At 36.9% G+C, this 14,654-nt stretch overlaps 1 protein-coding gene and 1 pseudogene across 2 annotated transcripts in view; one reads left to right on the top strand and one right to left on the bottom strand.

Annotated features, from left to right (window-relative positions):
* Positions 1–369: 369 nt before the first annotated feature.
* LOC118614423 lies at positions 370–511 on the bottom strand (annotated as a pseudogene).
* Positions 512–8,331: 7,820 nt separating this feature from the next.
* Positions 8,332–14,654, top strand: part of NCKAP1L (NCK associated protein 1 like) — a 41,763-nt gene continuing 35,440 nt past the window's right edge. The window contains exons 1-4 of one of the 2 annotated variants that reach the window (XM_036236501.1): positions 8,332–8,504; positions 9,549–9,659; positions 10,388–10,474; positions 14,464–14,520. In XM_036236501.1, coding sequence (XP_036092394.1) covers positions 8,403–8,504; positions 9,549–9,659; positions 10,388–10,474; positions 14,464–14,520 — 357 coding nt within the window. In that variant the 5' untranslated portion in view covers positions 8,332–8,402. Of the gene's footprint in view, positions 8,505–9,548; positions 9,660–10,381; positions 10,475–14,463; positions 14,521–14,654 lie in introns of both variants that reach the window. The other variant, XM_036236500.1, reaches the window with a different exon arrangement.

The raw sequence follows: 14,654 nt of genomic DNA, 5'->3' as shown, positions 1-14,654 counted from the left end.
TAAACTAGTAAAAACCAAGTCATTATTTTAAAATTAGCTAGTTGCATTTAAAAATTTACAAGTTAAGAGGAACTAATTTTTGTCCTGTTGTAAATTGTGTCTTGGTTCAGTTTAAGCATCAAGTATTTGAATATCTACTAGATGCACAGCACCAGGCTAGTGGTATAGCAAATATACAGCAGCATATGATTCTGGCTTCCCTCATGAAGGTTTATGCTATGGTTGAGATTGGAGACAGGAAAGGTTTAAATGAGGTGAGGATTAAAAATTGGCCTTTCAAAAAAGCTAGATTAGGAATTTGGTTAAAGGGCAAAGGGGTGGTGACATTTTATAATGAACAGAGTGAGAAAGAATAAGGCATATTCAAGATGGAAGTAAACTGATTTCCACAGAGTTATGTAGATATGGAGCCATGTTCCAAACTCAGCTTGTCATAAAAATTATATCCTTTAAGTATAGAAGGTTTGTATAGATACTACACTTGATCTTAGCAAAAAGGCCGAGAAGCGATGGAAGGTTTGTGCAGAAAATTGATTGAAGAAGCTTGATCTCATGGTCATATGTATAGTAAATGAGTTGGAGGTAGGAGAAAAAATTGGAGGATAAAGAACCTAATTAAGGAATAGCATTATAGCTCACACAGTGACTGTATTTCTCCTACTAAGGAAAATAGGCAAATAAACTCTCTAGCCTTTTGAGTGACAAATGAGGGTATGAAAAAAAGAATAAAAACCGAAATGAATCTTGTCATAGGAAAAATATTCCCTATTTAAATAAATAAAAACGTGTTAAGATGGCAATAATGACAGTAGTTGTTACCTAAAACCTGACAGGATTTTTCCAAAGTTTTAAAAAAAGGTTTAATAGTACATCTTCTATCTGCTGTCTTTTCATCCACAACCTCTCCATCAGTTTTTCTGACCTATGGGTAGAAAGAGAACATTGAGGTAGTACCATTTTGATAGCAAGTGTTTTTATGGAGGACCTAAGCTTGATATACGTTAGTAGCATTTCAAATAGAATTTCAGACAGCTCTTTCCCCAAATTCTGATTTCAAACTATCAGGACATTTCTTGAATTCTTCTATTGTGAGGGGAAGGATATTTTAGAATAGAAAATATTATTTATTTTTTAAAGAAGAAAAGTCGTAAGTTGTCTAAGAATCTCTGAAGATTTAGAATATAATATTTGTGTTATTAATAAAAACTACATTAATATATTAAGTACTCTGTTAATATATGTTAAAACTATATTAGTTTAAAAAGTTAATCTACCTTTTCTCCAGGACTTATGATTATTAGGATGTTTATCATCCATAGTCTCTTTTTTTATGTCTCTTGGGTCACTGTAAGGGATGACCAAAAGAGGAAAGTTAGTTGAAAACCAGAACTACAGAATTAGTTTAGTTAACCAGTTCCAGGAGATTAAAGTAACTATCAAAAATAGTTGACATTACTAAATATCATAGTAGGACTTACTGATTTTGTGTTAGCTTCTGTTTTATATAGTTCCTCTGCACCTTCCCTTCTTGTGTATGTCATGGGTTACTCAATTGTTGGCTCCTATAACTGCTGGATGTGCCCTTCAGGCTTCTTTGGTTGGGGGTCCTGACCTGGTTCATGTACAGTATACTAATTCTTTCCCTTTCATCATTTTAAGAATTGGTTTTTCATTCTTTGAAACTCTTACACAGAATCAAGAACCTAGTGTAATCAAGTCCTTGATGGATTAAAGTCCTAAGTGGAGTCTTAGAAGGAGAAATGGGAGTACTCAGAGCTCACAAATAATGCTCTTTCAAAATTTGTAATTGAAGCTTAGGTATCTGCTATGCCTATATTTAGTGGCCATCTCAATTTGAGTGTCCAACTTAAAGGTATTCTGTTCTCTCTTCCAATAACTTCTATAAGATAATTTATCTTACCTTTCACAAACCAGCATTTTGGGAGCAAATGTCTTCAGAACAAATGAAGGAGAATGATGTGTGTTATCTAGAATGAAGGAAAAGGAGGAAAAAGTAACACATGTACTAAGCATTTTTATATTGTTGCAGAGGCTAGTTGGCAGCAGAGATTTGAGTCTCCTTTTCATAGTTGTTACTGGGAAGTGGCTGCTCTGCCAGAGGCTGCATTCCCACCTCCTTTACTTTTAGGTATGGTCATGTGACTAGTTTTGTCAATGGAATGTGAGTCAAGTTTTCTCTTTTGGGCTGACATGGTTAAGAGGCAACTACACCTTTTCCATTCTCTCTTTTTGACAGCTTGAGAAGCTAAGTGTGAAAGGTGACAGTTGCAAGATGAAAGGAGCCTATGTTCTCAAATCACCACCCCCACCAAATACTTGTACTGGGATTGTATATGAGGAAATTTCTGTTGTAGTAAACCATGATATTAATACAGTCTGGACTTTATCTGTTAAAGGAGCTTGCATTCCTCTAACATACAAAATCTTAATTTATTATTAATCTACATGATGAAGCAGATATTTTTCCTTTTATAGATGAGGAAGATGTGTTTGAGAAGTAACTTTCCTCTAGGCCAGAGCAGGTATTGAACCTAGATCTGATTGAAATCTAGTGAGTTCTCTATTATAACATGTTGCATCTTAGAGAAAGGGTGTTACTTAAGATAGGATAAATCCCAGCCTTCTAGATTACAAGTTTTGGTTTAAAACCATTAATTTTGTTTATGGACAGTGACCAGGTATAGGTAAGATAAGAAGACTTTTAACTGTCATAAGTGAATTTAGATTTTAATTAAGATTTATTTTTACTGGGTTGCCCCTTCAGAGACAGATGAATTCTCAGATTTACTATTTTGATTGTTTTGGTGAAAGATTTTGTGGGAGGAGTAGTAAGGTAATTGTTAGAGCTGCAGTACTTATTAGCTATGAAGGACTTAGGATCCAAGCCTTCGTTTATGACTGTGTTCACCATTTCACCCTTGCTCACCTATGTTCCAGATGTCAGGGTCAGGAATCTGATTGGGAACACTAGGAAGTTTTTCATTTGGTTTCAAATTTGGAGTAATAACTTTTGGAAGATTAAATGGCTCTGAAATAAAGCAAACCGGAAGTTATAGAAGCAGAGTAGAAATGTGTTTTTATTTTTCATTCCTCTCATTTGGCCAAGACTTCCATAACTATGAAATATGGAGATCATGGAGCAATAGATCTTGATGCCACTTATATGCCTCCCAAATAAAAAAAAAACTTACCTTCATCGATGGCAGTTCTACTGAGACAGTTAGACTCATGTTCCTTGAGCTTTTTGATTGGGACTACATGACAAGCATTATATTTGCAGTTAGCCATCTTTTTAGCTATCTTTGGATTTTTCTAAAAGGAAAAGTTCTCATTAAATGGCTGTTAAGTTTTGCCTGTATCCCACCCTCCATTCATTTCTGGAAATGCTGAAGACATACCATGTTCCAACACTAAGAACAGCTAGTTGCTATGGTCAGAAACTTGTTCTTTTTTTTTTTTTTTTTTTTAAGTCTTTAACTTTTTGTATTCTGAGCTAATTTTTCTCCCTCCAGTGACTTAATGGTTCTTATGAGGAAAACTTACCTTTCTACATGAGGCCAGGTGGTATTGTAACCTGCTAGCTGGCATCCTGTGGTTTGGGTCATAAGGACATATTTCTAAGGCTTCTTGCTCCATGAGGCCTAAACAACAGAAACCATAAGTTGGCAGAGAAAATGTTGCCATTTAAGATCAGATGGTCTTGACATAGGCTTATTTTCTGTTCTCAAAAGAAAAGTGGTATGAAAGATATAATAACAAAAGCAATGGCTTAGCCAGTATATAATAGAAGAAATTAACTGCTTATGTACCTTGGAAGACTGAAAACTAACATTTGTACATATTTTTAGTTTTATAGGTTGTTTTAAATAGAGTGCTTTACCCCCAAACAGAGTATTGAACAGGAAGGACTCCTTGGTAAACTCACAGTACTGGGGTAAGATGAAGTTTTAACACCAATAAGCTTGAGGGATGGGGAAAGCATGGCTGGAGCACCTGGTTTTTTTACTGTTCAGCATCGTTCCCTTCCATCTCTTCTCCAAACCTGTCTAAATTAACCTCTTTGCCAGACAAAGATGCTACTTGTCAGATAGATCAGCATAGCTACTTTTGGGGACAGCAGATCAGAAGAATGAACAGTAAGTTCCATGTTCAAGTTCATACTACTTTATAATTTTCTGAGAATGCTAGTCTGAAGTCATTAAAGTTGTAGGTATTAACATATGAAGGCTCCCAGAAGTGAACTAAGAATATACCATCTCAAATCTTCTGCGTTTTACTGCCAATAGGAGGCCTACTTTCCGTTATGGCTAGCTGTCTTTAGCTATCCTAGCAAACATTCACTTCAATGACTCCCAAGTTTCCAGGCAACAGCTGCAGCTGAGATTTCTGCAAAGCAGGGGCAGCATAGTCTGACAAGGGGGAAAAAGAAGATCAAGGCAGACTGGCATAAGCAGCAGGGATAGAAAAGTGCCTAGAGTTGTCCATTTCAATTATGCTTTGCATCATGCCTAGGGCATGGAGGAAGGGCACAGAACTAGACTGTTAAATGCCAGATTTTCCTGAGGGCATTTAGGTGGCTAAGTCCAGGGATTTAGACTCAGGTTCCTTTCAAGAACACAAGCCAGGGTGGTTCTTTAAAGCTCACGCTGCATATTAATGATTATATTAGAGCCATGAACACTTATTATGAAGTGAATTGGCTCTCTGGAAAATAAAAGCTGCAGTATAATCCAATATTGTATGCAGTTATCTTTAGATTCTTCAACATAATGGGAAAAGGGCCTTAATACCTCAATGTGGTCCTCGGATAACCCCAAACCCTTATTTTAGTTAGCAGCCTAGAAAAGTATCAAGTTTGACCAGGTTCATAAGGGCTGGTCTTAATAAACAAAAATGTTTCAGAATAGATAGGGAGAATTGACAGCTTTGGATTATTCACCTAACTATTGATAGTGGACTATCCGAGTAGGGAGGCCAAGACTATAATGAAGGCCATCTGGTTTAATACGTGTTAGCTTTGGCAAGATCTTGATGCTACCTTGACACTAAAGGATCTTGACACCTACCTTATTCTTGAAGCATTTCTCTCAAGAGTCCAAAGGAAAGAATCACTTGATGATAGAAACAATTCTTCTGTAAGGGCAAAACAAGGCAAATAGCTGAAATTTAAGGAGAGGGAAAGCATAGTACCTTTAGTCAAGTGATACCAATCAACTTTTTGCTCAGGCTACTCAATTCCTCTTCTCCCACCGTATGTTCTATGGTTTTTCAGAGGTTGGAAGTTTTTGATGTTATAGTTAAGTCTTGGAGAAGTGGTTCTCTTGTGTGTGAGAAACACTGAGTACTTTTCAAGTGACAGATCCTTTGACCCCACTCCAGAACTACTGGGTTAGAATCTTCACAAATGGAGTCTGGCTAACTGTGGCTGTAAAAGAGTTCCACAGGGGATTCTGATTTGTAGCTAAGGTTACTAGGGTCTGCTCTGGGGTAATTAAACTACCTTTAGATGGTTTCCAGGAGGAACTGCCACATGATCTCTTTGATGCAGTTTCTCTAAAGACTACCAATTGGCACGATTAATCCCATTTTTAAACCTGGCCTTTTTCTTTACGGAGTGCCAAATAGAATTCCACAGAAAGTGACAAGCTCATATACACTAAAAAAAAAAGTATTGTTGGCATTCCTAATTCAATGCACAGGTCTTGAACCAAATGTTTATGTACACCACATAATTTAATCACTTCCATAGTTGTATGAAGAATGACCACCATTTCATAGATTAGGAAACCAACTCAGTGGTGATAGCCTAAAGTTACAAAGCTAGTACGTGTTTGAGTACCATTATTATTTGAGGTAATACATGTAAAACACTTATAAAAGTACCTGATATAAAGTAAATAGCTAGGTCATCACTTTACATGCAGTAACTTATTTCATACTTAAGATAGCCTTATGAGATAGGAACATTAACAGTTTTATCTTCATTTTATAGACAGGGAAACTGGTTTGTAAAACTGAGCTGGTAAGTGATCGTTGGGATGTGAATTCAAGCTATCTGGCTCTAGAACCTGGGCTCTTAGAATTTAAATTGTAAGTCTCAGTCCACTGTACTCAAGTATGTTTGAACCCAAAGTTCTGTCTGATGCCAAAATTTAGGCTTTTCTAATATACCAAGTACAGGCAAATAAGTGTTTTCAGGCTCTAGCAATCTTACAGTTCAGTGGGGGTGGCAATATAGTATGAAATGGGAAATTAAAGGTGGACCCTAATTTAGATGTAAAGTATGTGGTATAGACAAGTGTGTAGGAGTTCAGCAAATGCTGGCCTTGGCACTATATTTGAGCTAGATCTAGAAGATTGACTAGATTTGAATCAACAAGATGGAAAGCATGTATAGGTGAGAAAGGCAGAAATGAATATAGCATATACACAGTAGACTGAGAACATGGTCCCTACTGGGTAGGGAAGTACATATTGGGAGACAGTAGAAAATAAGATTGTCTTGGTATGGAGAGTTCTTCAGCACAATTTTCAGGATGAGGATAAGAAATGTAAGTGAGGAAGATTCAATAGAACTATACAAACCTGTAAGAAGGCTGCTGTTACATTGCTGCTCAGCTTCCTAGATGTTGGTATCTTACTGCTTGCTCTTTATTCTCTCCCATCAAGGTGAAAGACCAGTAGAAATCCCACAAATCTCTTTAGTGGAGCCTGGGTTTCTTTGATAACAGCAAATGATTCAGATCTTCAGGACCAGTATCATCTAATGCCAGGCACATAGCTTTCTAAGGACACAACACACTAAATAAACTGGAAGGCAGATTCTGTTTTCCAGACATGCAAATTTTCCCTTAGAGATGTTTGAAATTTCATGTGTTAAGCATTGACATCTTCCTGTTTTGTTAAAAAAATACTTTCTCTTGGGAGCAAACATGTTAAGTTTCTTAAATAGTAATGCTAGTCAGCTCCCTGCTCCCTATGTCTCAGGATATACTGGGACATTGTCAGAGCCCTGGATATGGAAAGTGGCAATGTTTTAAAAGTGAGGAAAAAGCATTGGAAAGGAAGTAGCTATGAAGACAACTCTGTTTGATTTAGAATTTTTCTGAGGACTGTCTGCCTTGAAAGACAATTGAAAGTGAGTTGGTTTTCTTGAGCTAGGGAGTTATAGCTTGGTTGGAATGGCAAGAATATTTTAGTGCTAAAATTCACCCAATCTTCTAAGATTAAAGTCTGTTTATTTCTCCTTGTTAATTTTCAGTTAATTTGGTTCTTCTTCATGGGGCCTATTTCCCAATTTAGTTTTAATGATTCAACAAATAAACTAGCATATTTATTGAGTGGCTGTGTCCAGGAGATGGTGTTCTATCTAGATCAGCATTTCTTAATACATGTCTGATGAAACACTTTTACCAAAACCTCCTAGGATTCTTATAAATGCAGACTTCTGGAACCCAATGCAGACCTACCAACCCAAATCTCAGGAGATAGGGATTGATCTCAGTTTCATGAACACCTTTTAGAATCAATTGACTAGAGCAGTGATTCTCAAAACTTGAGAGTGCTTTGGAATCACTTCGAGACTTGTTAAAACGAAGTGCTGGATCCTACCCCAGAGTTTTGGATTCATTAGGTCTGCAGTGGATCTGAGAATTTGTATGTCTAAAAAGTTTCCAGGTAAAGCTTATATGACTACACTTTGAGAGTCACTATACTAGAGCATTGTGAGGGATATAAAGAAGTAGTAGATACAATTCTTATCATTAAGGAGCTTATGATGTAGTTGGGGGAGATAAGACATGTATTTAAAAATATGACAAGGAATATGTTGACATTGGATGGGGTAATTAGGAGGAGCTGGGACTTAATCTGGACCCTAAAGGATGGATGGGCCTAAGGTTCAGGAGAGAATAACATAGGCATTCTTAATTGGGATATAAAAGAGAGAAAGTATAAAAGTGTATGGGGGCGGGGTGGCCAATACTTGTTTGTCTGGTATAGAATTTTATATAGGACACTAGTGAGGGGTAAGGCCAAAAGGGTTGGTGCCAGACTGTGAAGAGCCTTGAAAGCCTATCTTTCTCACCCATCTCCACCCATTTCAGTTTTAGTTCACCCATTTTACAGTCTTAGCTGCACAGCTAGAAAGAGGAAGTCTCCCCTGCTGACTGTGCAGCACAAGAGGAAGCACAAGAAAGATTCTGAGGTCCTCAGAGCTGTAATGACTGCTTTTACCCATGAGCCAATAGTAAAGGCAACAGGAAGACCAGCGTACCAACCAGGCTGAGTCCCTTTACCCAGAGGGTGTCCCCACCCAAACTGAAAGTATTTGGGGAGATCAGGCTTTGCTATCTGGATGTTCGGCTCTCTCAGTGGCCATCATGTCTTTGACCTCTGCCTACCAGCATAAATTAGCAGAAAAGCTCACTATCCTGAATGATCGAGGTCAGGGGGTTCTTATCCGTATGTATAACATCAAAAAGGTAAGTATGAGCAACTGGACTAGTACTAATTATTCCGGCAGTAGTCAGATAGGGAACACTGAGGCTGCCAGGTCCAGCAGTTAGACTTTCTTCTCTTTCCTGCTGGCTTAACTGGCCTTCAGTCACTTGGATTACATAGGCAAAGCAAAAAACAAGGCTTTTTTTTTTAGGGCTTCCCCTTTCTATGTATGATTCTCACCCCAACGAGGGACTCTGTTTTCTGCTGTGATGGGGGTTAGGGCGGGTAGTAAACAATTGTGTTATGAGTCACTTAGATAGTGGTCTGGGGTCTAGAATTCTGGGTCTTATTGTTTATTGCTGACTGCCCACACTGTGAATCAGATATCCAAAGTTGAGTCTCAGCAAAAACTTCCATACAAGTACTTCCCAAAAAGGAAAAAATAGCTTCAATATTTACATTTAAAAAAAGGGTAGATGCCTTGCGAAGTACTTAGAGTCTGAGACAGTTCATGTTGTATTTGTGTGTTTAGGATAGGAACTGTGGAATTGAGAGAAGCTGGTGGTAGGGGGAGTAAAGAGATAAAGACAGGGGTGCAAGTGGGGAGTTTCTGGAAGAGAAAATAGTGGACTTGGGAGGGAAATTTTGTGCATTTTTTAATAAAACAAATCACCAAGAACATGGTTTCTTTGCCCCCATGTCTCCTGTAAATGCTCTTTGGATTGATTTACTTATATAATGGACATAATTATGACACCGAGTCTCTCATACAGTCTTAACTGCTGAGCAGCTGCTTTTCTTACTCCTTCCGGCTTCAGCTGAGGGGTGGGGAAAGCTTCCTCTTTGTGCTGGGGCCAAGCAGACATTAAGCTTTACATGACAAGACAAGATGCCTGGGTTATTTAGCCGTTTTGATAGTTGGCTTAATGTCCTGGAACTTGTTCCTGACCTACTCTATACTTTTATGATGAATTCCCAGATTTCCTTTTCTTAAGAGAAATGTGTGAGAATGAATGATACAGGAAGAGGTATGTTTCTGAGGGGCAGGAGAAAGGGTTGAAATATAGTGTGGTTTATCTGTGCAGACATGTTCAGACTCCAAATCCAAGCCACCTTTTTTACTGGAAAAGTCCATGGAATCATCTCTCAAGTACATCAACAAGAAATTTCCTAACATAGATGTCCGAAACAGCACGGTGAGAATGGGGTCTCTCTTCTCTCCTTCTCTGAAATAACACTATGCTTGAATGGCTTACACTCTCCTTTCTGACTGCCTTTCTTTCAACTTGGCAGGGAATGAATGCCTTCTTTAGTTTTCCTAGGCTCAATCACAGGGCTTTAGGTCATTGGAGTCTTGAGAATTATGAGATAAGATGGGATTCTCTCAGGGTAAGTGGGAGCAAACATTGCCCCCTTTTCCCATTACAAGAGTCATAAGAGAACCTAATTCATAAGCTGTCTTTGAAGAGAGAGAGCTCTATCAATCCAGCAGGGTACATATAATTTTTTATTGTTCCTGCTTCCCACTCAGTGTTTTTCCTTGCTAATTGTTTTAGAATTATGTGTCTGATGGGATATCCCTTACTTCTCCCTTATGAAATGTTGGCACTAGATTTCTTACTATCTTACCTGTAACATCTTCTCATTCTGCTTCTTTCAACTTTATTAAACCTCTAAGGAACTTGAAATCCCCTCTCCTTTAGAATTCTGTATCTAGTCAGGATCTCATGCAACAATCCTACCTCCTAGATAATCTCCTCTGTTTAAAGACCTTTAGAGCACTGAAGATTTTCCAGCTTCCTCTGTCAGTGTATTTCAATTGTCTTTAAGAATGTTTTAGGCATAACTCCTATTCTTCTTGGGTTATTTTGATGACTTGTCTTCTTACTTTTAAAAATTTGTTTTATGTTTCTCTTAGCAACAGTTAGGACCAGTACATCGGGAAAAAGCTGAGATAATTAGATTCCTCACCAATTACTACCAGTCATTTGTGGATGTCATGGAATTTCGGGTGAGCTCTCTCTAGCCAATGTCCCCAGTGTAGGTATTGTCCTTCTGAGGCTATTCCATCTTTAATAAATGTTCATTTATGTTGCTTAATACTGTTTCTTGAAAAAATAAAATGTACTAATATAAGGATATCTAAGTTGTATTGTTAAATGAAAATAAGTTGCAGAATAGTGTATGATACAATTATATATATATTTTAAAAGATACGTAAACTTATATACTACACATAGTGTTAGTATATACATAGGAAAGATTTGGAATATTATACATTAAACTGAAAAATAACTACCTTTAGGAATGTATTATGATTGGTTTTACTTTCTTAAACTATATGTTTTTGTATTATTTGAGTTAAAATTTTAAATATTATTCCCCAATACTTTATTACAAATTTACTGAAAAATTCCAAGTGTAGTATATTTAATATTGTTCTACTCTTCTACTGGATTTTTAAGTTGTTAGTATTTTGTCGCATTTGTTTATCTTTACTTTTTTGCTTGAACCATTTGAGTTAGTTGCAGACATCATGATGTTTCCCTTCCTCAATACTTTAGCATACATCTGCTAAGAACATTTGCTTATATAATCCTAATACAATTATCATACTCAGGAAATGTAAAATTGTTACAATATTATTAGTTAATATGTAGTCCATATTCATATTCCTCTAGTTGTCTCAAAGATCATACATTGGGTTTGTCATGTCTCTGTTCTTTAATCTAGTATAATTTCCAGCCTTTTTTTTGTCTTTTGTGACACTGACCTTTTTGAAGAGTCCAGACTATTTTTTTTTTTCAGACTATTGTTTTTGAGCATATCCCTCGATTTGTCTGACTGTTAACAGAGTTTGGTAGCAACACTACATGAATAATATTTTATTTGAGTTTTATTTTTTTATTTTTATTTTTTATTATTTATTCTTATTTATGCCTACAGCACCTAGTCTTCCTAGGTGGTCTCCCATCGAAGTGCTAACCAGGCCCAACCATGCTTAGCTTCTCAGATCAGACATTGGGCTTGTTCGGGGTGGCATGGCCATAGAATATGCACCACGGCTCCCCTGGGGTGCAAATCCAGGACCTTCTGCATGTAAAGCAGATGCGCTAACCGCTACATTACGGAACCACATCCATATTTGAGTTTTAAACAATGAGCATGTATTATTTTTGTAAATGTAAACAACCTAAAACTATTTAGTACAATATTTTTGAAGGGACAGATTGATAATGTGTTTCAAAAATCTTAAAAGTACGTACTTTTTAATGTAGCAATTTGACTTCTAGAAATTTGTCTTAAGGAAACGATAAAATAAATGCACAAAGGTATATATACAAGAATATACTTTGTTGCATTATTTTTGATGTGACAACTTGATAATCGATATATCTAGTTTTGTTAAAAGGTCAGTGTATGTCTATAAATGAATACAGCTGTTAAAACAGCTGTTAAAAATAATATATATATATTAATTGGCATGGAAAAATGTTCTTCACATGTCCTTTAGTGTAAAAGCAAATTACATACATTTTAACTTAAGACATAAAATGTCCCTAAAATGTATATTTATATAGATAAACATGCATATACAGAAGATTAGAACTTCTGATTGGTGGGATTATGAGCGGTTTTAAAAACTAATTAAAATTATACTGGTCTGTATTGTTTTTTTTGGTAATGAACATGTATTTTTAAAGCATTCAAGAAATAACACAAATTTTAGCTATCTGTGCAATCCGAGTTAGTGTTGGCATTATAATATTTCTTCAGATGACACAAAAGCATGGGATCCTGCCTTGGGTGCCCTGCATCTACCCTAGGGAGCTAATTCAGGCCATTCATCAGATCACACAATGAAGAGAGAAGTGGGAAATGGAAGACTGTAAGGTCTGTAGAAGGGTCAGGTCAAAGGTTAATAATCTTGGAATTGAGAGTAGTGATTAAGAAGAAGGTAGGCAGTAGTGGAGATAGTAGAAAGAATGCTGAAAGCATATTTAAAAAAGCCTCTTTCTAGGAAAGTTGGGGTCCAACTAAGATTTTAGGACACTTTCTGGTTGCTGCAGTGGTAAAGTCTGAGCCCAAGGTGTTTGGTGAAGCTCATTTAGGGCAGGAAGGGACATAGAGACACTGGAGGTGTATTGTGCATTGTAAAGACACTGGAGGTGTATTGTGCATTGTAAACCAACAGACCTGGTTTCAGATCTCAGCTTTACCACTTACGAGATGTATGACTTTAGACAAGAAACTCTTAAAATCTCAGTTTCTTTAACTATAAAATGGGGAAATAAGATTTACTATATGGGATATTTGTGAGAATTAAATGAAATAATGCATGTAAAACATCTAGCTCAGTGTTTAGCATATAGTAAAGTAATAGGACAACAAATGTTAATTCCATTTCCTTCTGATTTTTGTCTTTAGAGTAAAAGACCTCTATGGTGATATTGGCTGTGTAAGTGGCTGAAAGTGAACCTCAGCTATATTTCCTGAGAATTGGGTTGCATGAAGGAATTGTTGAAGGACCCTCCTAGCAAATGAGGCAGCATAGACCTAGACAGAGGACTACAAGTCATGTAGCATAGAGGGAAGATCAGGGGCTCTGGATTCTAATTCTGATACTATTTATGTCTTACCAGCTTTGTGATCTTGGTCAAGTTTCTTAACTGCTCTTAGCCTCAGTTTCCCTATATGTGTATTTAGATACAGCCTTTTTGGGAAGATAATTTGGAAACATTTTTTCCTGTACATTTTAAATATGTTCGACAAATGCATATACCTGTATAACGACTACCACCGCATTCAAAGTATAGAAAATTTCCATCGCCCCAAATGATCCCTGTGCCTTTTTCTTTTTCCCATCAATCTCTACCTCCTCGACTCCTGGCCCCAAGCAACCTCTCATCTGCTTTCCAGATTACATTTATTTTCCCCCCTAGAGGTTCATATAATTAGAATCTATACAGCATGTATTCTTTTGTGTCTGGCTTCTTTCACTCAGCATAAAAATTTTGAAATTTATCTATGTGGTTTCATGTATCTGTGATTCATTTCCTATTTTTGCTGAGTACTATTCCATTGTATGGATACGATTTGTTTGTCCGTTTACCTGCTGATGGACATCTGGGTTGTATCCAGTTTTTGGCCTTTACGTGAGTCGCTATAAACGTTTGAGTACAAATCATCGTGGGGGCATAGTTTTTATTTCACTTAGGTAAGTAACCTAGAAGTCGAATTATAAATCATATGGTATGTGTATGTTTAATTTTATAAGAAACTGCCAAACTTTTTCCCAATGCGACTGTTCCATTTTCCCCTCCCATCAGTAATAAACATATTAGTGTTCCATTTGCTCTATGTACCAGGTTGTTAAACTGGTTTATCTGAAGGTTGGGGCAGGCTGGAGGGTGGCTGCTGATGAGGGAAGGAGGTGTCCACAATAAAACTGCAGATTTACATTGGTAAAATTACGTGGAATGAGGGTTAAATAAAGTATATGCAAGTTACTTAGTAAGAACTTAGCACATAATAGGTGGTCAGTAAATAGGAACACATGGAAAGTTGGGTTGTTTTCCCATTTGTAATTTCTGAGAACAGCACCTGGAATTCAAGAACAGATTGACTTTGGGATTCATCAATAAAAATGAGTCAGATATTTGTCATTTTAGAAACAGCCTATCAAATGACCTTCATTTTGTAACCTTTTTTTTGTGTGTGTGGAGAACGGAGGCACTGGCATGATAAGATCAGGGAGAGTGTGTATAATATAGTAGTGACATGTACCTGTGGAAACAAGGGCATTCGGCAAGGTAAGCACAATAGCGGCCCACTGATAGCTTATGAAGGAGGAAGATCCTCTATTCAGCAATGCCTCCCTTATGTTACTCAGTGGTTTCCTGGACTGATAAGGGAGAATACCCTTCCCTTCAAATTCTGGTAGTATAAGTCATCTTCTCTTTATTCTTTATTGACTCTCATCTCCAATTCTGCTCTTAGGATCATGTATATGAACTTCTCAACACCATTGATGCCTGCCAGTGCCATTTTGATATTGTAAGATTCTTTGTGATTCTCTTCTATCCATAGAAAATATCTCAGTTGGAACTGTGTGGGATGGGGTAGGATTGGAGGAATAGCTATTCCTCCAGGACTATATAATACATAATAATATATGTAATATACTACAG

Source organism: Rousettus aegyptiacus, unplaced genomic scaffold (assembly GCF_014176215.1).
Source record: "Rousettus aegyptiacus isolate mRouAeg1 unplaced genomic scaffold, mRouAeg1.p scaffold_m13_p_2, whole genome shotgun sequence".
NCBI classification, from domain to species: Eukaryota; Metazoa; Chordata; class Mammalia; order Chiroptera; family Pteropodidae; genus Rousettus; species Rousettus aegyptiacus.
This window is presented reverse-complemented; position numbering and strand designations above follow the sequence as displayed.